The 27,950-nt window shown below is 38.8% G+C and overlaps 1 protein-coding gene across 5 annotated transcripts in view; it reads right to left on the bottom strand.

The window, feature by feature from the left end:
* Positions 1–27,950, bottom strand: part of LOC132295584 (uncharacterized) — a 112,271-nt gene that overhangs the window by 47,921 nt on the left and 36,400 nt on the right. For all 5 annotated transcript variants that reach the window (XM_059793889.1, XM_059793887.1, XM_059793888.1 and 2 more), the window contains exon 5: positions 5,607–5,941. In XM_059793889.1, coding sequence (XP_059649872.1) covers positions 5,607–5,941 — 335 coding nt within the window. The remainder of the gene's footprint in view (positions 1–5,606; positions 5,942–27,950) is intronic.

Below are 27,950 nucleotides of genomic sequence, written 5' to 3'. Positions count from 1 at the left end.
TCCACGGCACAAAGAGCCCAAAGGGCTACATTACTTTTATAATACTCTCTCAATTCATTCATAATACAATGGTGGAGGCATCTTTATATACGAGAAGAAATTATGAGAATGGAAAGAATTAGAAAATAGGAAATAAAGAGGATTTTTCTCCATTGATTCCTTTAATAACACAAAATCTTCAATAATAGGAAACAACATCAATTACTGAAAGATTTTCCTCCACCAATTCCTCCATTAAATCTTCAATACTCCCCTTAAGTTGGAGCATAAATACCTAACTTGCCATTGAGATGACGAGTAATAACAAGTGTGAATGATGAAGAGAGAAGAGAAAAGACAAAGAACAATGCTACTGAACAAGCCGACTGCCCAAACAAGTCAACAAAAAACTGACGGAGATACAGCAAAGGTGAGGACAATGATACCGAACAAACCGGCAGCCCAAATAAGTCGATAAAAACTGTCGGAGACACGGCAAAGACGAAGACAATGCTACCAAACACACCGGCAGCCCAAACAAGTCAAGAAAAACTGCCGGAGACACGGCAAAGGCGAAGAACATTACTGCCGAACAAACTAGCAGCCCAAACAAGTCACAATTAACACCAAGAAACACTTAGCAACATTTTAGATGCTAGGGGAAAACACCAAAATAGGAGTCTAAACCTAGGAAGAGAAATTAGGCTTTGATACTGTCGATATAAGAATGATTGAAGTTCAATCAAGATAAAATATTTTCTAAGACAAGAAAAAAGGTTTCATCAAGAATGATTTTAAGCATTAAAGTCAATCACAAGAGTAGTACAAATGTAAATAGCTAGGTTATACAAGTTGCTACACATATACATAAATTCCCCCAAATATAAACACAATCAAACCATAGTTACTTGGAGAGGGCTACATCAACTCCCTAGTGAAGAAGTTATTTGCTCATAGACAAGGTAGAAGCCTCCATGGTTGAAGGGAACACCATCTCCAAGCTAGTCACCATTGTTGCTCTTCAAAACCTAGAACTTAATATTTCTCTCTCTAGAAATATCTCTCCTCCCATGTGTGTCTTGAAGATGATGATATATCTCATACATATCCAATTGTGTAGTCCAAAGGAGCCAATTTCGTGTCCCCCAACAGCCTACACCAAATCGGCAAATCCCCAATTCAAGGGAAAAGTTTTGCTTTTCAACAACTTTTGCCAACTAAGCAATCTGCAGGGGGACGACCGATCGCAGCTGATGGGCGACCGGTCGCAGGGTGCCCTGGTCTTTGCCTGCGTACGTGTGTGCACGCAACTTGGTGTTGCCTCTGCTGCATAGGCGACCGATCTCAAAAACCAAAATTTTTTGTTTTGTTTTTTGAATTCTAAGGTCAACAAAGGCATCCGATCGCAGCTTATATGTTGTGAGAGGGCGACCGGTCGTAGCTTGATGGATGGCCCAATTTGCTTTTGGGCTTGAATTGAGCTTTGGCCCAATACTATTGTCTTCAATTAGGCCCAAAAATGACCATGGTCTTAATCCAAGTAACTTGAAGTCTTCATTGGGAATTGGCTTGAATAGAAGCATCATTTGAATGCCCAGAATTCCCAACTTTACTTGATTTTGAGGATAATTACCTGAAAATAGAAAAAGCAAGAAAACGACATAAAAGCATAAAATAAATCTAACTAGAGAGCTAACATATGCAAATAAAAGGGCTTGAATGTGAAACATTCGACACTTATCAATCACCCATCCTGGTACTATTCCAGGTTAAGCACGCTTAACTCCGGAGTTCTGATAGGTTCACGGCCATCACGGCTTTAAAACGCGTTGTATAATAGGGGGGTGATGAACCTATATATAGCACTTCACTCTTCCACACCCAGGCAATGTGGGAATTGTGAGCACACGTAGCTCACACTAGAGCCTTGCCTCTCACAGGCCTTCTCCCGCCCACCGAGCCTCAGAGTCACACTAGGAGAAGACCCAGCTTCTTTTTAAGTCACCTTTGAGCGAGACATTTTATCAAACAGTTACACTCCTCAGAAACAAAACAACAAAAAAATGTGAGAACCACCTCTCTAACACATAAACAACTGCAACTAGAGAGATTACTGTCTTCTCAGAGGCATAAAAAAGGACCACACAAACCCTAGAAAGCAACAAAATAGACCATACTAGAATTGCGTACAACGAAGAAAAGTCGTCGTTACAAAACCACGCGAACAGGAAAAAAAACCACTGATCTGTAGTAGGTGTGGATGTGATTAACACTACTTCCTTGCAAAGAAATCCCATCTCTTCAAAAACATTCACTCCCACTAGGGTTTACACAAACTTGCCCTAATGTTTCAACTACACACCCTAGGGCTTTACAAACCATGCTTTGATACCATGTTAACTTTAAGAGATGATCAAAACAAGAGTAAAGTAGAAGAAGATGAAGAAGAAGAGAAGAAAGAGGAGGAGGAGAGAAAAATGGGGAAAGAGAGAAAGAATGAAAGAATACTTTCATCCTTCTACCACATTCTATTTATACTAACAAGTTTCAGAAATTATACATAAGCGTCCAACATTGTATAAGTAATAACAAATAAGCCCCTGACAACAACTATATCTTCGTTACCAGGTCAACTAATTTATGTTTTGGTCTTCCACTTCCCCTAGCATTGCCCTCTACGTGGACCACGACATTCTTCCTCATTGTTGCATCTATTGATCTTTGCATATGGCCAACCCATCTTAATCAAATTTCTCTCATTTGATCCCCAATGGATGATATTTTAATCATTTAACAAATGCATTCATTATTTATTTTATCCTTTCCTGCCTTGCTGCACATTCGTATCAAAATTAATGTTTTAGCCATGCTAATTTTATAGTATGTTGACTTTCAGCCAACCAACATTCCATCCCATACATTATGACTGAGAGTTTTACATCAATCACACAATTCAGCACTCCTACATTTAACATATTGTGCTTTAATTCTGCAATTAACATCATCTTCAATTTCTCACTTATTTTGACTAACTAGCCTAAGGAACGAAATGTTCACTTTTTGGTATCTCTTGATCCTAGCCTCAACTTTACTATACTTTCTTTTCTTTTTTTTACCATGTTTTTATATGTCTATTTGTCGCTCATTAGTTTTCTAGATTCTACCATATCATATCTCTAACAAATCATAGGGGTTCTCCAAAATTAAATAAATCACACAGAAATAGTTCTTTCTCTCTCTAACTTTCAGTTGGTCCCCTTGACAAGTAAAATAGCTCCCATTCTTGACCTTCCTAACAAAAATACAAATTGAAGTCGTAGAAAATTGTGCTACTTTAAACACTTCCTTATTTTATATATAAGTACTAAAAAAAATTACGCAACAATCATCAAGCATTTTTTATTATTATCTTTTTAAACTATTTTTCTAGTCAAGACACAATTCTCCCATAAACATTTCCAAACCTCAATAAGAAGGCCAATTAATCCTAAACCTTTTATGTGTTCATCTTATGTCACAAACTCTGACCCTGTGATTTTTTTTTTTTTTTTGTTTTCTCTAGTTTCCCTAAGGTTACCTATTCTACTAAACCCAGGCTTCCTATATGATTTTCATTTAATGACATCTTAATATAACTTTTTCACCTTTTTCTCATATCATCATTTGTCACTAAGATCCTTAGATCCTCACTCTTGGTGCAGTCATATTATTAAAGTCTCTAGTTTTCCTCTTCCTTACTTCGCAAGTTTATATATGTATTTTTTTTCTCCATCCTTTGTACCAACTAGAATAAAGATTGTTGTCCGCCTTACACTTGACTTGTTTCACTCTTGTTGTTAAGTTTCTTGAGAGAAAAAAATCTAGAGTGCCACTCTTGAGACAAAATTCAAGATGCAAGTTCAATCTGTCAGAGAATTCAGAATGAATAAATGAAATCTGATTACTCGAATTAAGAGTGGTAGAAAAAGAGATCATCAAATATGAGTTTATCAAGAATTTGTGTTCAAACATGAATAAAGCATCAATCTTCTGCATCAAAGACACCTTGCAAAATCTGGTGGTAGAAAGAAAAAATGGGGTTATATAAGTGACCTAACGTGTTATTCATCATGGTAGTAAATTAGTAATCTTGCAAAACACTTTTAAATGGGAACAATATTTGTCACACCCTAAATACAGGCTGGCACTAAAAAAACTCCATATGAATGGTAGTTTGATAAAACCCAACTAGAAATATTTCATATATTAGGAGTACATATTTCATTTTGAGACAGGAAAATCTAGAAGAAGTTATAACAATTTTAAATTTCTGTTGTAAGTCACATAAAAGTTTATAGCAAGACCTATTCATCCTCCCTTTAGGTCTAGTTTAGGGCTTAATCTTGACGTTTCAAAGCCTAGAGTGCCGTACCTTCCTTTAACCTTTCACTTTATATCAGAACCTGTGTTACACACTTTTAAAGTGAACTAAATAATGAAAGTTGTAACTAATTTACAAGCACAACCAAGGTACTACGATTCTAAGATTAAACAAAATAAAGATGATGTACTTAAAATGTTAAAAATGGCAACTGCACAACTTGATAACACAAAGAGCTTAAAATACAAAGGTAGTTTTCTTCTTCTGAGAGAACAATATTGCGTTTTTAGACCAACAGTTAGGATAATTGCCTTCCAAGCAGTAGACCCAGGTTTGACTACAGACAAACACACTCTTATATAATTTTTTCTCTCACGTTGTCAGTACCAAGGCCGGATGTGGAGAGAGATGGGTTGGTGTCAAGTAAACAGCTGAATGTAAAATAGATGTCAAATCTTTATGATGAAACAAATGATAGGAGTGACTGGAAGAGAGATAGGATTAATAATTAATGTGTGAGGAACCTATCAAAATAAAAAATAATAATAATAATTAACATGTGAGGGAAAAATTAGGAGTGATGCCTATTAGTGATAAAATAAGAAAAAGTGAACTTACGAGGTATGGTCATATACAATGTAGGCACATAGATGCACAGTAAGAAAAGGAAGGACCTTGTCTCTGGCTTCGGCCTCTATATAGCTCTTGGGACGCGTTCCCCGTTTGAACGCCTTCTAATACATTTTACTTATCAAAAATAAAAAAATAAAAAATAAAAAAGGAAGATTTGTTCACTAACAAGGTAAAACAAATACACCAGCCAAAACTCACTTGGTATAAGTAACTAAAAAATAAATTAAAAAATTAAATAGAATAAGAGACATGGCTTGTAATTCATGTTGCCAACCTCATAAAGACGAGGATGATGACGACAACGATGATTTGCGTGACAGCATTACAAAATTACGAGAAAATCTGTAATGTAGTGCATTACCCAGTATGTCTTGCCTACGCAGGATGCTAGGGAAGTGTTGGGAGGGAAAGACTAGAGACAAACCTAACCTTTAATAGTGCAGAAAGTGGTTGCTCTAAGACTCGAAACTGCATTCTCATGCTTGTCAACCTAAGCTATTACCATTGCCGAGATTTTAACATTGTAACAGCATTTGTTATACAAATTTTCTTTTGCTAAAGAAAATGAGACGCATCAAACATCAAGGAAAAAGTATCTGAAGAAGGCACTGCAGGGGATTCAGGCAGCACCAACCTTAAGTAAGGTTCAGAAGTAGTAGTATCAGACTCAAGATTGAATGGCTGTTCTGGCATAGGGGGAATAAGCCCAATCCACACAAACAACTTCCTTAACAGCCTCCCACGGGGTCCAACCGGTGAGAGAATTCCTTCGTAACGAGTTACTGCCCTTTGTGCTGCCAGCCAAATAGGAAGGTCAATATCTGATAGTTGGTCAACTCCCAACAGGTTATCAAAAATTTGGTCACTATAAATATATGACTGCTTGAAAAAAGGAAGTTCCTTGAGCCAAAGCTTAATCCTTTTAGTCCAAACTTTTGCACGTTGTCCCTGACTAGAACTTTTGAAAGCCTGTTTTGAGCAATAGAAGATAACTTGTCAAATTTGATAAAGCATTGTATGACATTAAGGCAAATAACTCCACGATCAAAATAGAAATACTGTTATCGAGTATTATCAGGGTATTTAGTAAAAGGAAAAACTTCACATCTAACAGGAGAAAGAGAGTATCTAATGTTGGAAGATGATAGTTGTTACAGCTAATGTTAGCCTAATATTAGTTGTCTAAACAACAGATCTTCCACTCTTAGACCTTTTATAGTTGCTGTCATATTTAGCTCCTTTATTTCAGGGATTTGATTATTATGATTGCTGTAAGTTAGGAGCAGATTGTAGGGTTTTGTTTAGACTTTTTTTCTTGTATAGTGTTTCCCTCTTTCCTATATATACTTGTACAAGATGTAAAACATACTGAATATATACAAAACTTTTCTCTCTAAAAAAACATGGTACCAGAGCAATAGCGAGAGAAAGAGAGAAAAGAAAAGGAAGGAGGGATTTGAGTGTGCCCTGGGTGGATCAGTCTGAGAGATTACAATTGACCTATTCTTGGACAACATCCAGCCACGATTCTTCACACTTTAGACACGAAAACATGTCTGAGGTTAGCTATAAATTTTCTGGTTCTGGCCAGCCAGTATTCTCAGACCCAGGTAGACCAAATGATGGAGTATGCTCAGAAGCTATCCTCAAAAGATGCTTCCTGTAACTCAGCCAATACAGGTAACTTTGGATTAGCCTTGAGCACTTCTAGTCGTGATAAGTCATCTTGGATTATAAATTTAGGTACTACTGATCATATAACATATGAATCTAGTTTTTTTTTTTTTTTTTTTCTACTTATAGCACTCATCATAGTACAAAGAGGGTTAAAACAGCATACAGGTCTGCTTCTATTGTGTCTGGGGAAGGTTTCATTCCTCTAACTTCTCCTATGTACTGTCTTTCTTGTTCCATGTTTGTGTTGTAATCTAGTGTCCATTAGTCAAATTACTAAGGCTCTAAATGTTCCGTAACATTCTTTGATGTTCATCGTGTCTTTCAGGATTTTCTTACGGGAGTGAAGATTGGTCTTGGTAGAGAAAGATATGGTCTGTACTACTTGGATATGAATTGAGCTCCAGATGGAAAAGCAAATCAAGTAGTTGGCAGGTCAACATCAGAAAAACAGAATTGGTTATGGAACAAAAGATTAGGACACCCCTCATTTAGCGATTTGCATAAGTTGTTCCCATCTTTATTTTCCAGAGTTGATGTTTCTAATTTTCTTTGTGATAGTTGTGTGTTAACCAACACCATCAAACTTCTTTTCCTTAAAGTTTTAATAGAAGTTATGTGCCTTTCTCAATTATTCACAGTGATGTGTGGTGGCCATCCCGTGTTCCTGATCATTCAGGTTCTAAATGGTTTGTTTCTTTCATTTATGACTGCACTCGTCTTTTGTGGATCTATCCGTTCAAAGAAAATAGATAATGGAGGGGAGTAGTTTAAGAAGGGTCTTAGTGTCTATTTTCAGGCTCATGGCATCATTTGTCAAACTTCGCGTGTAGATACAGCCCAGCAAAATGTTGTAGGCAAGCGCAAGCCTCGCCATCTCTGAGAGGTTGCTAGATTATTACTCTTTGCTATGAATGTTCCTAATTCCTTCAAGGGAGATGTCCTACCAACAACAGCATATCTCATTAATAAAATACCTTCAAAAGTTCTTCAGTTCCAGACCCCTCTTCAGTCCCTGTCCAAAACACACTCTATTCCAACTCTTCCTCACATCCCACTCAAAGTGTTTTGTTATGCCTGTTATGCTTATATTCATAGACAACACCTTAGTAAGTTTGATCTGAGAGCACTCCATGTTTCCATAGATACAAATGCTATGACCCTCCTTCAGCGAAGATGATTGTTTCCATGGATATTGCTTTTGTTCAAGATTAGGATTACTATTCAGGGGGAGATTCAGACGCTTCTCTTCTGGGGGAGAATTTGGGAAATGAAAAGAAGTCTTAGGATGTGCTACCAGTACCTTTAACCAGCGTATCCATCATCAGCTGGAACTTTTGTACCGACTTCGAAGGAATTCCTTGAGCCATACAGATTGGTATACTCAAGAAGGGAGAAGACACAAACACCTCAGCCACCTCTTGATCAGCCCAATGACCAGGAAATCCTAAGGTAGTTCCTTCTTCTAAACTCTCTATTGATATTGCTATTGATGAGTCAACTTAGTTACCTATTGATCACCTTGATCAGTCATGTGATGATACTCAGTTAGTTATTGATACTCCTATTGATGAGTCAACTCAGTTACCTATTGATGAACTTGATCAATCACGTGATGATACTCAGTTTCTTCTTGAGAATCAGACTCGCTATCCCCCTCAGGAAAGAAACCTCCCTCTCATTATGGCTTTCCGATTGTAAAATATCTCATCTCTCATTATGTGTCTTCACATCATTTATCTTCATCTTATAAATATTTGCAAACCAGTTGTCCTCTGCGTGTGTCCCTGATAGGTTACAAGAAGCTCTTGACAACCCAAAGTGGAAAGCTGCCATGATTGAAGAATGGAAGCTTTACAAAAAAAAATTCTACATGGGAACTAGTTGAGCTACCAGAGGAAAAGAAGATGGTTCCAAGTAGGAATTCACAATGAAGCAGAAGGCAAGATTGGTAACTAGAGGCTACACCCAGACCTATGGGATAGATTATCAGAAGCATTTACACCGATGGCGAAGATAAACAATATCAGGGTCCTCTTATCCTTGGCTGCAAACCTGGAATGGCCTCTTCAGCAGTTTGATGTGAATAGTGCATTTCTTCACGGAGATCTAGAGGAAGAAGGATACATGGACTTTCCTCCTGGCTTTGCTGATCCCTCTAAAAGAGGTAAGGTATGCAAATTGAGGAAATCCTTGTATGGACTTAAGCAATCACCTATAGATTGGTTTGGCAGGTTTACTAAGGCCATGAAGAAGTGTGGATACCACCAGAGAGAGGATGATAGCTGTCATGCCCCGAATTTTAGGAACCCGGTGCATTAGAAAAATGATCCTTCCTCGAGGCCTATGTCCAATGGCTTACCTAAGTCACATTCATGCATGTCCAAGAGACTCAAAACTGAGTCTAATCAACTCTAAACAATATCATGGCATGGTCAAGTGATCCAACAAGGTCAGTATGTGTAAATTAAACAATGAGAGGGATATGAAATCATGGATATAGCATACGTACATAGATGGAAATGGCTTACAAGGCCTCATTACATCATTTCAGAAGTGAGCCACATATAACATCAAATGGCTAGTGAGAATAGATGTCGTATATGAACTCCAAAAGATGGCTATGTATTTTCCATATTTATCGCTTTGTTCTTTCACCTATTGGTGCTCATTGTAAACTGTTAGCATATATGATACCACGATTTATGGCATAACTTACTATAATAGCAGAGATTTGACTATGCTATAGAATATGCCATAGAATATGCTTTAGAATAAGTTGTGATTTGATTTTGATTTGATTTAGTTTCCTTTCTTGTAATATGAGCATGTGCTCATTTTATCTATAAATACTAGAGCTGTGAATGAGTAATATATATCATTCAAGCCTTTACGCAATTCTCTCCTTTCTCTTCTTTTTATATATTTCTATTTGGTATCTGAGCCAACACCTTTCCACACCTTTCAACAGCCTTGTGACTTGTGCGACAGCTACCTTAGGCTGTTTGTGACATCGTGTGACGTTGCCGACACATGTTTTTCTATGTTGCTGTTTTGTGATCTAAAACAGGTATTTCACTCTTCTAGGGTTGGGTAAATTGGGATAGTTGGTTTCCAACAACTAGAAGGACTTGGGTAAAAAAAAAAAAATTAGTCTACAAAGAGGTTCTAGATATTAAGAAAGAGGCTGTTTGGCTATATGTAAGCGAGCAGCGCTCCTTAAAAAGGGTATGTATTTGGATTTTTCGGGAATGGTCTGAGGAGACATTGTTATTGTTTATGGTCTGAGGAGACCCTTTGATTTATTAACAGAATTTCTGGTGTTTTTGGAGTTTTTTATTGTCGAGTGACAAATTATGGCAGATTTAGGGTCCTCGACTGTTAATTCTCTTGGCTCACGTTCTGTGGGTGGTGGTACCATTTTTCCCACCAACTCATCAGAAAATGTAGGACTTCAAATCACCACAGTGAAGTTGGATGGTTCCAACTATTTAATTTGGGCACAGTCTGCCAAGATGTTCATTGGTGGCAAAGGCAAGATTGGCTATATTACTGGTTCTAAGAAAGACCTAGCTGAGTCAGAGAAGGCATATCCACAGTGGTTTGCAGATAACGCTATGATTATGTCTTGGCTAGTCAATTCGATGCAACCAAACAAAGTTGTTGGCTATATGTTTATGAAGACTGCTAAGCAGATTTGGGATTCAGTTCAACGCACTTATTCTCAGAGGCAGAATAATGCACGAATTTTCCAACTGGGGCGAGATATCACCAGGATTTCTCAGGGTGACTTGACAGTTTCAGGTTACATCGCCAAGCTTCGTGCTATTTGGGAGGAGATGTCATATTATGATTCCTTCCAGTCTTGGAAGGATCTAGATGATGCAGTTTTATATGCAGGAATTGTGGAGAAGAATCGAGTGTTTTAGTTTCTTGCCGGGTTAAACGACGAGTTTGAGTATGCTCGTGTTCATTTATTGGGCTTATCTTCATTCCCTACTCTTGAGGATGCATACTCCTATGGGTTGTCAGATGAGAGCCGCCGGACTAATCCATTAGGTGTTGCTTTTGTTGATCGTTCTGCTATGGCAGTTCGGGTTCCCAACCTTTCAAGAACTTCACCATCCCAATCAGTTCAGAGCACTACCACCGGTCCTCCTCTGGGACGACGACGTGGACGGTGTGACCATTGCGGAAAAAATGGTCACATCAAATCTCATTGTTATGCTCTACATGAACGTCCACCGCAACAGAAACAACAACCTCGATCCTCTGCACATTCTGTTACACAACCAGTCTCGTTGTCAACTCCTAACAACCCTGCCTCTACATCTTCTGCCACAGTTACCTTGACTCAAGCTGATTTGGACAAGTTCAAGCAATTCTTCAACCAACTGGAGGCATTATCTCAGCCAACCTCCACTTATGCCCACTCAGGTACTATTGCGTCTGCACACAGTGTATCTACATCTTCAACACCATGGATCATTGATTCTAGTGCTTCAGACAATATGACTGGTATGTCCTCACTCTTCCAATCTTATAGTATCTGCTCTGGCCAAAGCAAGGTCCGCCTTGCGGATGGCTCTCCATCTTCCATTGCTGGGAAGGGTTACATATCAGTTACTCCTTCATTAACTTTGTCAAATACACTATGTTCCAAAGTTGACTACAAATCTTATTTCTATTAGTAGCGTTACCAAACAATTAAATTGTAGTGTAACGTTCTTTCCATCTCATTGTATTTTTCAGGATCTGGCGTCGAAACGGACGATTGGCAGTAGGCGTGAAGTGAACGGTTTATACCTGTTGGATGCTCCCTTGTCACCTCAAGCACATTCAGCTTCATTTTCTAATATTGTTTCATCTAATAAAGCCTAGCTTATACGTTGGCACATGCGTTTAGGACATATTTCTTTTGGTTATTTGAAACATTTATTTCCTTCCTTATTTTGTAACGTGGCAGTGTCAGATTTATCATGTGAAACATGTCATATGGCTAAACATGTTCGTTCCAATTATCCTGCTAGTAGTAATAAATCTACTTTAACAACTTTTGATCTTGTTCATTCAGATGTGTGGGGTCCTTGCCCAATTACTTCTAGTTTTGGATTTCGATATTTCGTGTTGTTCATTGATGATCTTAGTCGTGTTACTTGGGTTTATCTTATGAAAACCAAAAATGAGGTATACATCATTTTTAAAAATTTTATGACAATGGTTCAGACTCAATATGGTCGTACCATTAAAAAATTCCGATCTGACTAGGGTACAGAGTACACTTATGGGGAGGTACAACGGTTATGTACAGAATTTGGGATTGAGCATCAGATGGCAAATGTTAAAACTCCTCAACAGAATGGTTGTTAAGAGAGAAAGAATCGCCACATCCTTGACTTAGCCAGACTCAATATGGTCGTACCATTAAAAAATTCCGATCTGACCAGGGTACAGAGTACACTTATGGAGAGGTACAACGGTTATGTACAGAATTTGGGATTGAGCATCAGATGGCTAATGTTAAAACTCCTCAACAGAATGGTCGTTCTGAGAGAAAGAATCGCCACATCCTTGATTTAGCCAGAGCAATCTGCATTAGCATGTATGTTCCCCAATCATTTTGGGGAGATGCAGTTCTTACCGCTATTTACATCATTAATAGGACTCTTTCTAGGATTCTTAACTTTGCAGCCCCACTCTCAATCTTACATCCCAATTCATCTCATTTTTTTATTCCTCCGCGAGTCTTCGGGTGTGTGTGCTTTGTTCAGCAGTTGGAGCAAACTCGTGCAAAGCTTGACCCCAAGGCTTTGAAGTGTGTGTTTTTGGGCTATTCTCACTCTCAAAAAGGTTATAGGTGTTACCATCCTCCCAGTAGTCGGCGGTTTATATCCATGGATATTTCTTTCTTTGAGTATACACCATACTATAGTGGTTCAGTTGGTTCTCAGAGTGAATGGTTCCCATTGAATATAATGGATGATCACCTTCTTCCGTCTTCAACTACTCTACCATTACCTGTTTCTTCTTCTATGATTGCTCCTCGTGATACCCTTCTAGCAGGGGGAATTGTTCCTTTTCACAAGTTTATAGTCGGAGACAACAGGTACAAGCTTCTACTCCCATGATCGACTGTCCTGTTCCTTCGGCACCAGCTCCGCCTTCTCAAGCTATTGTTTCGCTTGATGATCGCCCTATTGCTCTTCGAAAGGGTAAACGTTCTTGTACTTACCCTATTTCTAATTTTGTTTCTGATTATGCTCTCTCACCCTCCTATCGGAGTTTTCTTGTTTCTGTTGCCTCGGTTCCTGTTCCTTCTAGTGTTGCAGATGCACTAGCACAACCTCAATAGCGTGACGCTATGACAGAAGAACTACAAGCACTTGAGAAAAATCAGACTTGAGACATGGTTTCGCTTCCTATTGAACGAAAGGTTGTGGGTTGTCGTTGGGTGTTTACAGTTCAGCATAATCCAGATGGGTCAGTTGCTCGTTACAAGGGCCCGATTGGTTGCCAAGGGTTATGCTCAGACTTATGGCATAGATTATCAGGAGACTTTTGCCCCTGTTGCCAAAATGAATACCATCCGTGTATTATTTTCTGTTGCTGCAATTCAATCTTGGCCTCTATTTCAGTTAGATATAAAGAATGCCTTTCTCAATGGTGATTTGCAGGAGGAGGAGTACATAGTTCCTCCTCCGGGCTTTCGTTCTCCTACTCATTCTGGTATGGTATGTCGTATTCGTCGTTCTCTATATGGCCTCAAGCAGTCTCCTCGAGCTTGGTCTGATCGCTTTGGCACTGCTATGCTCAAGTTTGGTTTCCATCAAAGTGTAGCTGATCATACCTTGTTTTTACATCATTCAGGCAATAAGACAATTGCTCTCATTGTGTATGTCGATGATATTGTTCTTACTGGTGATGATACTACCGGAATTAATGAGGTTACGAGCTATCTTGGTCGTTAGTTTGAGATTAAGGATCTTGGTCCCCTACAGTACTTCTTGGGCATTGAGGTGGCTCGCTCCAAGACTGGCATTTTCATCTCTCAACGCAAGTATGTTCTTGACTTGCTTTCTGCTTCTGGTCAACTTAGCGCTCGTCCTGCTAATACTCCGATTAAGCAGAATCATCAGTTGGTTGATTCTGAGGGGGAAGTATCAATGACTTGTGGGGAAGCTCATCTATTTATCCGACCTGACATTACTTATGCCATGAGTGTCGTGAGTCAATTCATGCACTCTCCTCGTGCCCCTTACCTTGATGCAGCTATTCCGATCCTTTGCTACTTAAAAGGGTGTCCAGGCCGTGGTATTTTGTTTGCCAATCATGGTCACTTACGTGTTGAGGCTTGGACAGATACTGATTATGCAGGATCAATTTCAGATAGGAGGTCTACTTCAGGTTATTATACCACTATTAGTGGTAACTTCGTTACTTGGCGCAGTAAGAAGCAGGATGTTGTCTCTCGATCTAGTGCAGAGGCAGAGTATAGGGCTATGGCTCTTGGGATAGGTGAGTTGCTTTGGCTGAAAACCTTGATGACAGACTTGTGCCTTCCAGTGTCGCTTCCATTCTCACTCTATTGCGACAACAAGTCTGCCATTAGCATAGCAGCAAATCCCGTTCAGCATGACAGGACTAAGCATATAGAGGTGGACCGTCACTTCATTCGAGAGAAGATCATCTCTGGTCAAATTTGCACTCCATTTGTCACAAGCTCTCAGCAGCTTGCAGACATTCTTATAAAGGGCGTCAACAAGATTGTGTTTGAGAATGCATTGTCCAAGTTGGGCGTTTCAGATATCCACGCACCAACTTGAGGGGGAGTGTTACAATATATGATACCATAATTTATGGTATGACTTACTATAATAGCAGAGATTTGACTATGCCATAGAATATGCTTTAGAATAAGTTGTGATTTGATTTTGATTTGATTTCGTTTTCTTTCTTGTAATATGAGCATGTGCTCATTTTATCTATAAATACTAGAACTGTGAATGAGTAATATATATCATTCAAGCATTTACGCAATTCTCTCCTTTCTCGTCTTTTTATATATTTCAACTTAAACAATCTCAAGAGAGAATATAATAAGGGTGATGTAGCCCTTTGGGCTTTGTATGTCTTTCTTTGTGTTCTTTATGTTTAATTTCTCTCTTCAATTTTTATAATCTTTCAATATGGTATCAGAGCAAGTTTATCATACCATACTCTATACTCTACTTGTCCCAGATCTATGGATCAACTCTTCTCGGATCTTCGGATCACTCGTCTCGGATCTTTAGATCAACTCGTCTCGGATCTTCGCAACTCGTTTCAAACTCTTAACAACTTCATACTTAGTTTCAAGTTGGACACTTGAGTTAAAATCTCCGTGTACCTAGGAAGCACGGACACTCCAAAATAGGCGAAGAATCCGTGTCCGACACGTGTTGGACATCGACACGCGTCGGACACACCAAAAAACGTATCTGGAATTTTTTATTTTTTAAAAATTTTTGGACACGACACGGACACTCCGCGGACACGCGTCCAACAAGCCAGGGGGTGTGTCCAACACGCGTGACTTATTTTCGAGGGTCTAAAAGGTAATTTTTGAAAGAAAATTGGGTTAAAGTATAAATATGTGAAGTTATTTAACAACTTTTACTCACTTATGTGGTCAGTAATAATAATTTTAAACTTGTAAGGTTAATATGCAATTTTAAACAAGACAAATAGATATTTAAGGGCTAGTCATTACACTATTACAATAGATGAGTTATGATTTGTGTATTTTTTTCATTATAAGGTTGATGAAAAATAGTAACACTCAGTAATTTTTAAATACTACATTATATATATATATATATATATATATATATATATATACACTATTCGCCGTGTCCCTGTCATGTCCGTGTCCGTGTCCTAATTTTTTTGGATTTGCCGTGTCGCCGTGTCCATGTCGTGTCGTATCCGTGTCCGTGCTTCTTAGCCGTGTACCAACTTGAGGGAGGGTGTTAGAGAATATTATTATAAGAACCTTAAATTACTCTACAGAATATTGCTCTGAGAATATTGTGGGAGTGGTTTTAGTCTATGATAAAATATGATTGGAGTGATTTATGGGATTGATTTTATGAATCCTCCATTAATGTATTTTCCATATTTATCATTTTGTTCTTTGACCTATAAATAGATGTGCTCATTGTAAACAATCTCAAAAGAGAATATAATTAGGGTGATGTAGCCCTTTGGGCTTTGTGTGCCTTTCCTTGTGTTCTTCATGTTTAATTTCTCTCTTCAATTTTTATAATCTTTCAACATTTTTACTAGCTTTGCAATTCTTTGCAATTTCTTTTTTTCTCTTGCAACGTTCTTCTATTTCGTTTCAATATTGTTGTGAAGACAATTTGATCATCTCCTCTTGGTAAAGCGGCGTCAGTTGGCATAAGAGTTTAGGTTTCGGCCTCCACAACAACTATAGAGAGGAGGAAATCGTAGGATGCAGGTTCTGGCTGAACCCTTACCCAAGCAACATGAAGGTGAGATAGAGTTTTCGCAAAGACAAGTTGTTGACTCAACTTTTGGGTCAACGTGTTGTCAACCCAATCAGTTGATGAAATGTTCTGGTGGATGATGATGTTTCAAACACCAATACCATCGCAGAAAATCCGTTCTATGTTCCGCATTGCCATAAATCACCCGATGAGTGGGCTGACTGCCGTTGGCTGACAAATTTCAAATTCAATATTCATGAGGAGGAGGAGGACAATCTTAAAGAGGATTTTGTCAATCTTTTTTGTAGTAGCACAACATCCAGACCAACACCTACTCTATTTAATGAATGGCATTGGGATGGTGGCTTTAAGTTGGAAAAACCTGAATTTGCAAGATATCTTAGTGGAGAAGAAGAACAACCACAAGAAGAAGAGGAACATACTATAGAAACATTCGTTGATTGGAGTAAGCCTCCAACTTTTTTATGAATAACCACACATTGAATCATATGAGTCAAAAATATCTATGGATTGGGATCATTTAGCAATCTTTGATATGGAAGTAACAAATGAAGAATCTCAAAATGAAGGATACATGGTTGATCATAAAGCTTTTGGATCCATGGAGTTGAAAAATAATGGATTCTACTTTTATAATGGGAGGATTTATGGTGCGGTGACCAGCCATTATCTTGTAACTTTTCTAGATTGTACAGTATCGCCGCTGATAGACATGACTGTTATCGGCTTGATAGCAGTGGGATTACATGGGACGTGCGCTTTTGGCTTTCTTTTCAAGATTAGGAGATGGACGAGGTATGTGTTCTCTTGGATTTGTTGTATCAGCAGGAGGCAATTGGCAGAGGTAGTGATGATCTCATATGAGTCCCCTCTTCCCAAGGTCGATTTGAAGTTCAGCCCATGTTTCTATGCCTCTCCAACTTTGATGGCTTTGATTTTCTATGGAAGACCATATGGCGCTCTAAGGCTCCACCTATAGTGGCATTCTTTGTATGGATTGCTGCTGTATGGGGCAAGATCTTGACGATTGACAATTTGAGGAAGAGAGGCAACTGTATTGTTAATTGGTGCTGCCTTTGCAAACGAGATGGTGAGTCAGTGGATCATCTCCTCCTGCATTGCCCCGTGGCGTACGACTATTGGAACCTTATATTCGGCTTATTTGGTATGCTTTGGGTAATGCCCCGATCTTCTAAGGGTTTGATTAATACATGGAGGGGATGTCGTGTGAGAAGCAGTGTACGCGACTATTGGAGGACAATTCAAATTACGTTTGGTGGTACATTTGGAAGGAGAGGAATAGCAAAATGTTCGAAGGGAAGGAGTCGTCCATGGCGACACTAAAACTTCATATTATTCAATCTATTTTTAGTTACGTGAAGAGAACTTCTTGCTCCTCTTCCGATGACTTAATAATTTTTTGGATTCTTTGGATCCTTAGATCCCGGTTCCACTTTTGTATAAGGAATGTGTTCTCCTTTTGAACGCCTTTTAATCAATTATTACTTATAAAAATTATAAAAAAAAAAATAAATTGATATGGTTTGGGAAGAATTCTTGGAGTGCACTACAACTACTAGGTGGTTGTTGGAAGAAGAATTAAATTTGATTAAACTTCTAGTTCAGGATATCAAGTTTTGAGAACCTACCCAATTTCAAAGGACATAAGCAAAATTCATGTTTGTTCTGCAACTGTATGCTTTCTTAGCATAAGAAGATTGACGTATTTGATTCGAGTTCGGAAAAGAAGAAAGAAAAGATGGAAAGCCATGCTCGGATTTTTTATTGATCATAGAAAATTGCTCCAAACTCGAGGGCAAGTTCTTTCTAACCTGGAGGGACTGATGCAAACAGAATTTCTAATTTTCTGCAATGGAATTTATGTATTTTAGAAACTTTCCATATTCTAAAATTTTCCTTAGTTTGTGTAATTTCTGATTTTTAAGCAACTTTCCTATTTTGGTTTTATTTTATATTTGGTAGTTATCTAAATAAGCATAGGATTGGGGAGGAAGAAATTCTATATAAAGCCTTGTAATTTCTAGAGTTTGATCAGATTAGTTGAAGAGATTATTTTTATCCCAGCAAATAAAGTTTGCTTTGCAATTCTTTGCAATTTCTCCTCTTTTTTTATTTTCCTAGTTAGTACTCACACACACTTGTCTCTTCTGAGACTTGAACCTCTGACCTCCCTTTAGGAAGTAAGAGGCTGATACCGCTAGACCACTGGCCCGTTGGTGCAATTTCTCCTTTTCTCTTGCAACGTTCTTTTATTTCGTTTCAAAATTGCTATGAAGACAATTTGATCATCTCTTTTATTTCGCTTCAAAATTGTTGTGAAGACAATTTGATCCTCTCCTCTTGGTAAGGCGGCATCACAATTATAATCAACTTGGCAAGTAAAATTCAAAATCAACAACTGGGATAACTCGTAACGCACACACACCCACGGACGTGTGCCGAAGCTCCATGCCGTACTCACACACCCCTGCCCATCATGTGCATAAGCCCCATGCCGTAAATTGTCGTTCCCGGGCTACTAACCCATCAGTGACTTACCAATTGGCCAATATGTGGGGATTTCCAGCCCCGAGGAGCATCTACTCTCTTCTTAAAACCCGAGTATATCCCAAAATCACAAGTAATTCCACAACGTAAGCACATATTACTTTTGCCAACTTAAGCACCTCACAAGTGCATACAAGTGTACATTAAAATCACACAATCCATGCCCTAGTATCCAAGCTACTAACGTGGCATGCTTCCCAATGCAATGGTATCAAATTCAATATCATAGTGAATTTACACATAACAAAGAGTGCCATTGAGGCATTTTGTCAAACACTTGGCATTCATAATATTTAACTAGCTTACCTACACATGCTTCCAAGAATTTAAAATCAACAATAGCTTCAACAACAACTTCATCAGCAACTAGGCATATTAGACATAATTGCATATGATCATACATTAAAATTTCACATCCATCATGTCTAACTTTTACTCATGCCTCATATACACATTTCTAATGCACTTTAAACAAGAGATTTCCATGTAGAAATATAATATACAACATATCTTCACACATACAAAACTTTATGCATAGATTAATACTTACACACTCACACTATCATGCTTTCACACACTTCTATGCCCATAAAAACACAAAGAATAATGGATTAAGAGTATAACCCCCTAACTCAAGTGTAAGCAAATACAAAGAAAACCACCAAATGAGAAATGCACCAAATGGAAAGATGAAACCGTAGAAATGAACCCTTGTCGTGCTCTACGACTCCTTCAAACTATGGCCTCTTCAAATCTAAGTGGAAGGTGATGATATAGGCCCACGAAAACTAGATCTAGAAGTGAAAAGGAAGAAAGGAAAAGGGAAAGAAGGCTGCTGGCTGAAAGATGCAGAAATCTGTTCTCTCTCTCCCTCCTGCATCCTTTATATATCAGGTACTTTATGTACTAGTATGACCCTCACCACTTATGACTTATTACAAGTCATGTCATGAAACTAAATATCTACATGTACATGTACACAAAAGTCCCACATGAAACTAACAAATACCCAACATGTCCTCAAAGCACCAACACAAAACATAAAGATGATTGTGAAGGAAAAATGCATGAAAAAGGAAAGGCAAAAGGAAACTCGGTCCTCACAACCTCCCCCACTTAAGGGGATTTTGTCCCCGAAATCAAGTCGTACCTGAAGTCGTGAACAAATCCAGATACTTAGAACGGACTTCCTGCTTCCGTTCCCAAGTAGCCTCCTCCATGCCATGATGTCTCCACAAAACCTTGACTAATGGAATGATCCTGCCCCACAATACCTGCTCCCTAGTGTCGAGGATTTGCATAGGTCGCTCCTCATACGATGTATCATCATCCACTTCAATGTCCGTCTAACTCAAAACATGTGACGAATCCGGCTCATACTTCCTCAACACAGATTCATAAAAGATGGTGTAGACTCTCTCCAACTGTGGCGGTAACACTAAGCGATAGGCAACCTCACCAACGCAATCCAAGATCTTAGAATGCCCAATGGACCTAGGTGACAACTTGCCACTCCACCCAAAACGCATCAATCCCTAGTGTGGGGAAACCTTGAGAAACACATGGTTTCCCACCTCAAATGACAAAGGCCTCCTCTTTTGGTCGACATAGCTCTTCTATCTACTTTGGGCCGTGACTAGTCACTCCCAAATCAACTTGATCTTTTCGGTTGTCTCAAGAACAATGTCGGGTCCCAAGGCAGTTGTCTCTCCTACCTCGATCCAACAAACTGGAGATCTACAAGGTCTACCATACAACGCCCCAAAGAGTGTCATCTCAATATTGGCCTGATAGCTGTTGTTATAGGCAAACTCAACTGGCTTGATAGTTGTTGTGCCTAATCAACTTGATCTTTTCGGTTGTCTCAAGAACAATGTCGAGTCCCAAGGCAGTTGTCTCTCCTACCTCAATCCAACAAACTGCAGATCTACAAGGTCTGCCATACAACGCCCCGAAGAGTGCCATCTCAATACTAGGCTGATAGCTATTGTTGTAGGCAAACTCAACTGGCCTAATAGTTGTTGTTGTAGGCAACCTCAACTGGCCTGATAGTTATTGTTGTAAGAAAACTCAACCAAAGGCAGGTAATCCTCCCAACTACCTCCAAAATCCAAAATGAAAGCTCATAACATATCCTCCAAGATCTGAATGGTATGCTTTGATTGACCATCGGTCTTAGGATGAAATGATGTGCTAAAATGCAGAACTGTGTCAAGTGCCGCCTGAAAATCCTTCCAGAACCGTGACATAAACCAAGGATCCCTATCCGAAATAATAGACACCTGAACCTTGTGAAGTCTAACAATTTGATCCACATATTGCCTATTGAGTCTCTCTGTATCATCAGTCACTCGAATAGGTAGAAAGTGAGTTGTCTTCGTCAGTCTATCAACTATAACCCAAACGACATCATTCCCTTTCTTCGACCTCAAAAGTCTCGTCACGAAATCCATAGTAATATGCTCCCATTTCCACTCCGCTACTAATAATGGTTGCAACAAACCCGTTGGCCTCTGATGCTCGTCCTTCACTTGCTGACAAGTAAGGCACTTGGCTACAAACTGCGCTACATCTCTCTTTATACCTTTCCACCAATACTTGTGCCTCAAGTTGTGATACATCTTGGTACCACCTGAATGAACTGCAAGTCGAGAGTGGTGAAACTCCCATAGAACGTCATTCCGACAAAACAATGGAACATTCATCCTCCCCCTGAACCTTAGACCCCCATCCAGATGCAAGGTCCAATCCTCCACATCGCCACTCGAAAAGAATCGAGATTACATCTGTTGTTGTTGTTGTGTCAGAGGCTATGAATGGAGAAGATGATGTTGATGAAGCCCTATCAATCGTTGATAGCACGAGAGAAGCTAAAAAGTGAATACTTGATTATGCTTGTTCTTATCATATGTGTCCTCATAAAGAGTGGTTTACCTCCGACAAACCCATAGATGGTAAGATATTTATGGGGAATAATTCTTCGTGTGAAGTTGTGGTAATTGCACCTTTATTGGTGGAAATGTCACGCCGCCAAATCTATACAACCCGGTTCATAAAGAAAAGGAAAATAACCCATACTCTTACTCAAGTCCCAAATGCGGAAGCTAATATGAAATAGTCAACCAAAGGAGTCAACACTGATACAACCTCAATAATAGTACAACTGTCTAAAATGTGTCAAACATGAATCAAGGAATAGTCGGGAGTGGACCCATGCGGCCCGAAGATAGCATCCAATGTTACCAAAACCAACTAGCAACTCCAAGGCAAGTCTCCATTCCTGAAATTGTTGTCAACGAGTTGAGCAAGTATGCCCAATAGATGATGTACAACTGTGGAAAGATCTAGGCTGAATTGTCAGGAAATTAGTTAGGGAGGATTTTTAGGAATTATCCATAGTTAGATAGTTGACTTTTTAAAATTTTACATAAGTAGTTCCTATATTATAGGAATTATGATCTGTATATATCTTTTCCTTAGAATTTGTAATACACTTCTATATATATAGGCCTATAAACTAACATATGTGAAAAGAGAATATCAGAACTTATTCTTTTTCACCTTTGTGTTCATGGTAACAGAGCCGCCCTCACTAGGCCAGTAAATTACTCCATTGTTCTGTCGATTATCCGATAAAATCAGCAAACATTCATCGTTAATTCTGGTCGTTTATACCAGAATTATAGAAGACTTATTCTTTTCTCTTTGTCGTTTTTGGACGATTTCTTTGGTTAAATCCACGATGTCTGGAATCTCCACTGAGAAAGTTTCGGTGGATTCTTCAAATGCTCGGAAATCCCAGATCACTTCATCCGGTTCAGGTGACAAACCAATCCTCTAAATTACCACTCATCAGCTGAATGGACAGAATTTTCTACGGTGGTCTCAATCCGTAAAGTTGTTCGTCCAAGGGTGGGGGAAGATTGGTTATTTAACTGGTGCAAAGCAGGCCCCAAAGGAAGATGATCCAGCACATGCCGTTTGGGATGCAGAAAATTCCATGATTATGTCATGGCTAGTGAACACCATGGAATCGGGAGATAAGCCAGACATTTATGTATCTCTCCACTACCAAAGAATTATGGGACGCAGTGAGTGAGATATACTCAAACTTAGGCAATTCCGCACAAGTCTATGAAATTAAAACAAGGATCCGAGAAACAAGACAAGGAGGTCAGACTGTTACAAAGTATTACAACATATTACAAGGTTTGTGGCAAGAACTTGACCTCTTTTATGGTTTTGAATGGAAGTGTGCAGGTGATAGTGCCCAGTTCAAGAAAACAGTTGAGAAGGACCGTGTTTTTGAATTTTTGGCTAGACTCAATGCTGAGTTAGACGAAGTGAGAGGACTTATTCTAGGCAAAGAGCCACTGCCTACCACTAGAGAAGTCTTCTTGGAAGTAAGGAAGGAAGAAAGCCGCAGGTTGGTGATGATGGGAAAGAAATCTTCTAGCACTCATAGTGAGAACTCTGCACTCAATGTAACAGCCACTGAAATGGCAGCAGCTGCAGTTAATTCAAAACCAACAAATCACCCACAGAGGAAGATTGAAGAGAAAACCAAGATCTGGTGTGATTTTTGTAACAAACCAAGGCACAAACAAGAAACATGCTTGAAACTACATGGAAAACCAGCAAATTGGAAGGTAGGCAGATTTGGAGACAAGAATGGGCGTGGAATGCAGGCTACTACTGAAACCGAGACATCTCCATTCAGTAAGGAGCAGCTTGATCATCTCTCCAAACTGCTGAACCAAACTCAGGTTTCATGTGTCTCCTCAGGTTCTCTTGCCCAAAAAGGTAGCTCTTTAAGTGCTCTCACTGGTTCTTTAAATCCGGCACCTTGGATCATTGATTCTGGTGCATCTGATCACATGACTAGTTTATCACATTTGTTGAGTACATATTTTCCAAATTCTGGTCACTTAAAAATTCGTATTGCTGATGGTAGTTTGTCTCCAATTGCAGGAAAAGGTTCTATAGTTGTATCAGAAAACCTTGTTCTAAAATGTGTCCTCCATGTGTCTAACCTTTTATGCAATATTTTATCAGTTAATAAACTCACCAAAGATTCTAACCGTGTTGTCAAATTTCTTGATTCTCACTGTGAATTTCAGGACCTATATTCGTGGAAGATGATTGGCAGTGCTGGGATGGTTGATGGACTCTATTATTTTGATAATGAAATCTTCAAGAGTGGACAAGCTCAAGCTGCAAGTAGTAGTGATATTTCTATTTCTGTTAGAAGTCAAATAATGTTATGGCACTGTGGGTTAGGCCATCCCAGTTTCTCTTACTTAAAACATTTGTTTCCATCCCTTTTCAAAAATTTAAATCCTTTGTTATTTCAATGTGAATCTTGTCAATTATCAAAGCATCATCGTGTTTCTTATCCTTCTCATTCATATCAAGCATCCAAACCATTTTGTTTGATTCATAGTGATGTGTGGGGGCCTTCTCGGGTTACTAATGTGACTGGAACTAGGTGGTTCATCACTTTCATTGATCACCATACTAGAGCGTGTTGGCTATATCTTTTGAGAGAAAAATCTGAGGTTGCGAGAGTGTTTAAAGAGTTCCATGCCAGGATTGAAAACCAGTTTCAAACCCGAATTCAAGTATTTAGAACCGACAACGGAAAATAATTCTTTAACTCTATTCCTGGAGATTTTTTGAAAGAAAAGGGTATTTTCCATCAGTCCACTTGCTTTGATACCCCGCAGCAAAACAGGATAGCTGAGAGAAAAAAATGCCATTTACTTGAGGTTACTAAGGCAATAATGTTCACTATGGTGGTTCCTAAATATCTATGGGGTGAGGCTGTTCTTACAGCCTCATACTTGATCAACAGAATGCCAACTAGGGTGTTGAAATTTAAGGCGCCCCTAAACAGCTTGCAGTCAGTTTTCCCCCATATTAGGATCTTCACCTCATTACCTCTTAAAGTGTTTGGATGCACTGCTTTTGTACATGTTCATACACGGGACCGTTCAAAACTTGATCCTAGGGCTGAAAAGTGCGTGTTTGTTGGGTACTCTCCTAAATAGAAAGGGTATTAATGTTATAACCTCACCTCTAAAAAAATTCTTTGTGAGTATGGATGTGCCCTTTTTTGAGACTCAACCCTATTTCACCAAAAATACTCTTCAGGGGGAGAGTAATGAGAGGGAAGACCATTTTTGGGAAGTATTGGGCTCTTTACCATTGCTGAGTGTTTCACTAAACTCTGCCTTACCTATTGAACCTACTGAACCCACTATTTCAACCTCTCCAAAGCCTATTGAGTCAAACATTATAAACTACACTTCAAGGGGAAAACCACTTCAAATCCAACATCAATCCGAGCTCCGTGTTTACTCTCGAAGAAGGAAGGATCAAAATAAAGAGCACCAACCTACTACCTGCCAAGAAAATTCTCTGGATAAAGGCAACTTGAATGAAACAAGTATTTTTGTCTCTAATCCATCTTTAATTCCTGAAACCAGCAATGAAGAGAGCCTTTCTCATGACCTTGATATTCCTATTGCATTTAGAAAGGGTACTCGCTCTTGTACCATGCATCCTGTTGCTAAATATGTGTCCTACCAAAGCTTGTCTCCAAATTATAGAGCTTTTACCACTAATCTCTCTAGTGTTTCAATTACTAGAACTATACACGAGGCCTTGAATCATACTGAGTGGAAGGCAGCAGTTATGGAAGAGATGGGGGCTCTTGATAAGAACAAAACTTCGGAGATTGTTGAATTGCCAAGGGAGAAGAAGACCGTAGGCTGCAAATGGGTGTTCACGGTCAAATATAAGGCTGATGGTAATATTGAGAGACAAAAGGCGAGACTCGTAGCTAAAGGCTTCACCCAAACATATGGAATAGATTACCAGGAAACCTTTGCCCCGGTGGCAAAGTTAAATTCCATACGGGTGTTGTTGTCTCTTGCTGCAAGCATGAGTTGGTGAGCTAGAGGAAGAAGTGTTTATGAATTACCACCAGGATTTGAAAATGATTATGGAGCTGGAAAGGTGTGTAAATTGAAGAAATCGCTATATGGTTTGAAACAATCACCCAGAGCATGATTTGATCGATTCACTAAAGCTATCAAGAGTCATGGATATCATTGTCAAAGTTAGGCTGATCACACTCTGTTCTACAAACATTCAAGTGATGGTAAGATCACCATATTATTGTTTATGTGGATGACATAATCTTAACCGGAGATAATAAAAGAGAATTGGAGGATTTGAAGTCTTTTCTTGCAAAGGAATTTGAGATAAAAGATCTTGGAGCTTTGAAATACTTCCTAGGAATGGAATTTGCCAAATCCAAGAGAGGGATATTTGTCTCTCAAAGGAAGTATGTGTCGGATTTACTTATGGAAACAGGTCTACTTGGCTGCAAACCGATGGAAACACCTATGGAGCCCAATTTAAAGTTGCAGGCAGCAAGTGCAGAAAAAGTGGTGAACCGAGAGCAATTCCAAAGGCTGGTTGGAAGACTCATTTATCATTCACACACTCGGCCAGATATTGCCTTTGCAGTGAGTGTAGTGGGTCAATTTATGCACTCACCAGGAGACGAACACTTTAAGGGAGTCTACCGGATTCTCAAATACCTAAAGGGATCACCTGGAAGAGGTTTGTTGTTTGAAAACCACGGCCATCTAAGGATTGAAGCCTATACCGTTGCTGATTGGGCAGGTAGTGTGACGGATAGAAGGTCTACTTCAGGTTACTGTACTTATGTTGGTGGAAACTTGGTAACTTGGAGGAGCAAGAAGCAAAGAGTAGTGCAGAAGCTGAGTTCAGAGCAGTTGCTCATGGAATTTGTGAACTTTTGTGGCTGAAAAGATTACTTGAAGATCTTGAAATCTCAAGTCCGACGCCTATGAAGCTTTACTGTGATAATAAATCTGCAATCAACATAGCTCACAATCCTGTCCAACATGATAGGACCAAGCATGTGGAAGTTGATCGACATTTTATTAAGGAGAAATTAGGAGGAGTGATATGTATGCCCTATATTCCTACAGGAGAACAGGTAGCAGATATCCTCACTAAAGGATTACCGAAGGGGAAATTTGACAATCTTACATGCAAGCTGGGAATGCAAAATATTTTTTCAAGCCAGCTTGAGGGGGAGTGTGGAAAGATCTAGGTTGAATTGTTAGGAAATTAGTTAGGGAGGATTTTTAGGAATTATCCATAGTTAGATAGTTGACTTTTTTTAAATTATGATCTATATATATCCTTTCCTTAGATAGAATTTGTAATACACTTCTATATATATAGGCCTGTAAACTAACATATGATATATGAAAAGAGAATATCAGAATTTATTCTTTTTCACCTTTGTGTTTAGAGCCCGGAAAACCCATGGCACGCGTCCCCACACAAAAAAATAAAATACCAAAAATTAAAAAAAGTCCGAAAAAAATGGAAAAATGGACACAAAAGTGGAACCAGTCCTCACAGGAAATTTGGTAACTTGGAGGAGCAAGAAACAATTTGTAGTGGCTAGTTATGGATGATGGTCTTATGAGACTTTATCGTGATAATAAAGTGGCCATTAGCATTGCGTGTAACCCGGTTTAACTTGATAGAACAAAGCATATTGAGATTGACAGGCATTTCATCAAGGAGAAGTTGAACGATGGAATGATCTATATGCCCTTCGTGAAGTCAGAAGAACAACTATCTGATGTATTCACTAAGGGTTTGAGTTGTAATTCCTTTCATTCTATTATAGGCAAGTTGGGCATGAGAAATATTTATGCACCAACTAGAGGGGGAGTGTTGGAATCTGTGGAAATATTCCTGACATAAGCATAATTAGTGGGTGTAAAGTGGGATTTGACCAGAATAATTAGTGGGCGTAATTAGTGGTATTTGAACACAATTATATTTCTGACTACTATAAATACATGTGTGTACAGATGTCAGAATCTACTCTACAACCCTTTCTTACTGTCAGTTTGTGAAGAATGAACCACACTTCTTTTATTATAGAAGAATTACACAGATATATATTTATAAATACAAGAGTAGACCTACGTTAGGCTAAACTAGATAACTCTCCTTACTCTCCTAAATTAAGAGCTAAAAATAAGGATCTAAATTACAATCATATCTGTACAGCCTATTTACAGAAAGAATAATAAGTCAACGATTCCAACACTCACCCTCAAGCTGGTGCAAAGAAATTTTGCATCCCAAGCTTGTCAACAATCTGA

The sequence above is a fragment of the Cornus florida genome, unplaced genomic scaffold (genome assembly GCF_030987335.1).
Source record: "Cornus florida cultivar Cherokee Brave unplaced genomic scaffold, ASM3098733v1 CherokeeBrave_3.0.0_Hap2_Chr02, whole genome shotgun sequence".
NCBI lineage: Eukaryota > Viridiplantae > Streptophyta > Magnoliopsida > Cornales > Cornaceae > Cornus > Cornus florida.
The sequence above is the reverse complement of the archived record's forward strand: the minus strand, read 5'-3'. Positions and strand labels throughout refer to the sequence as shown.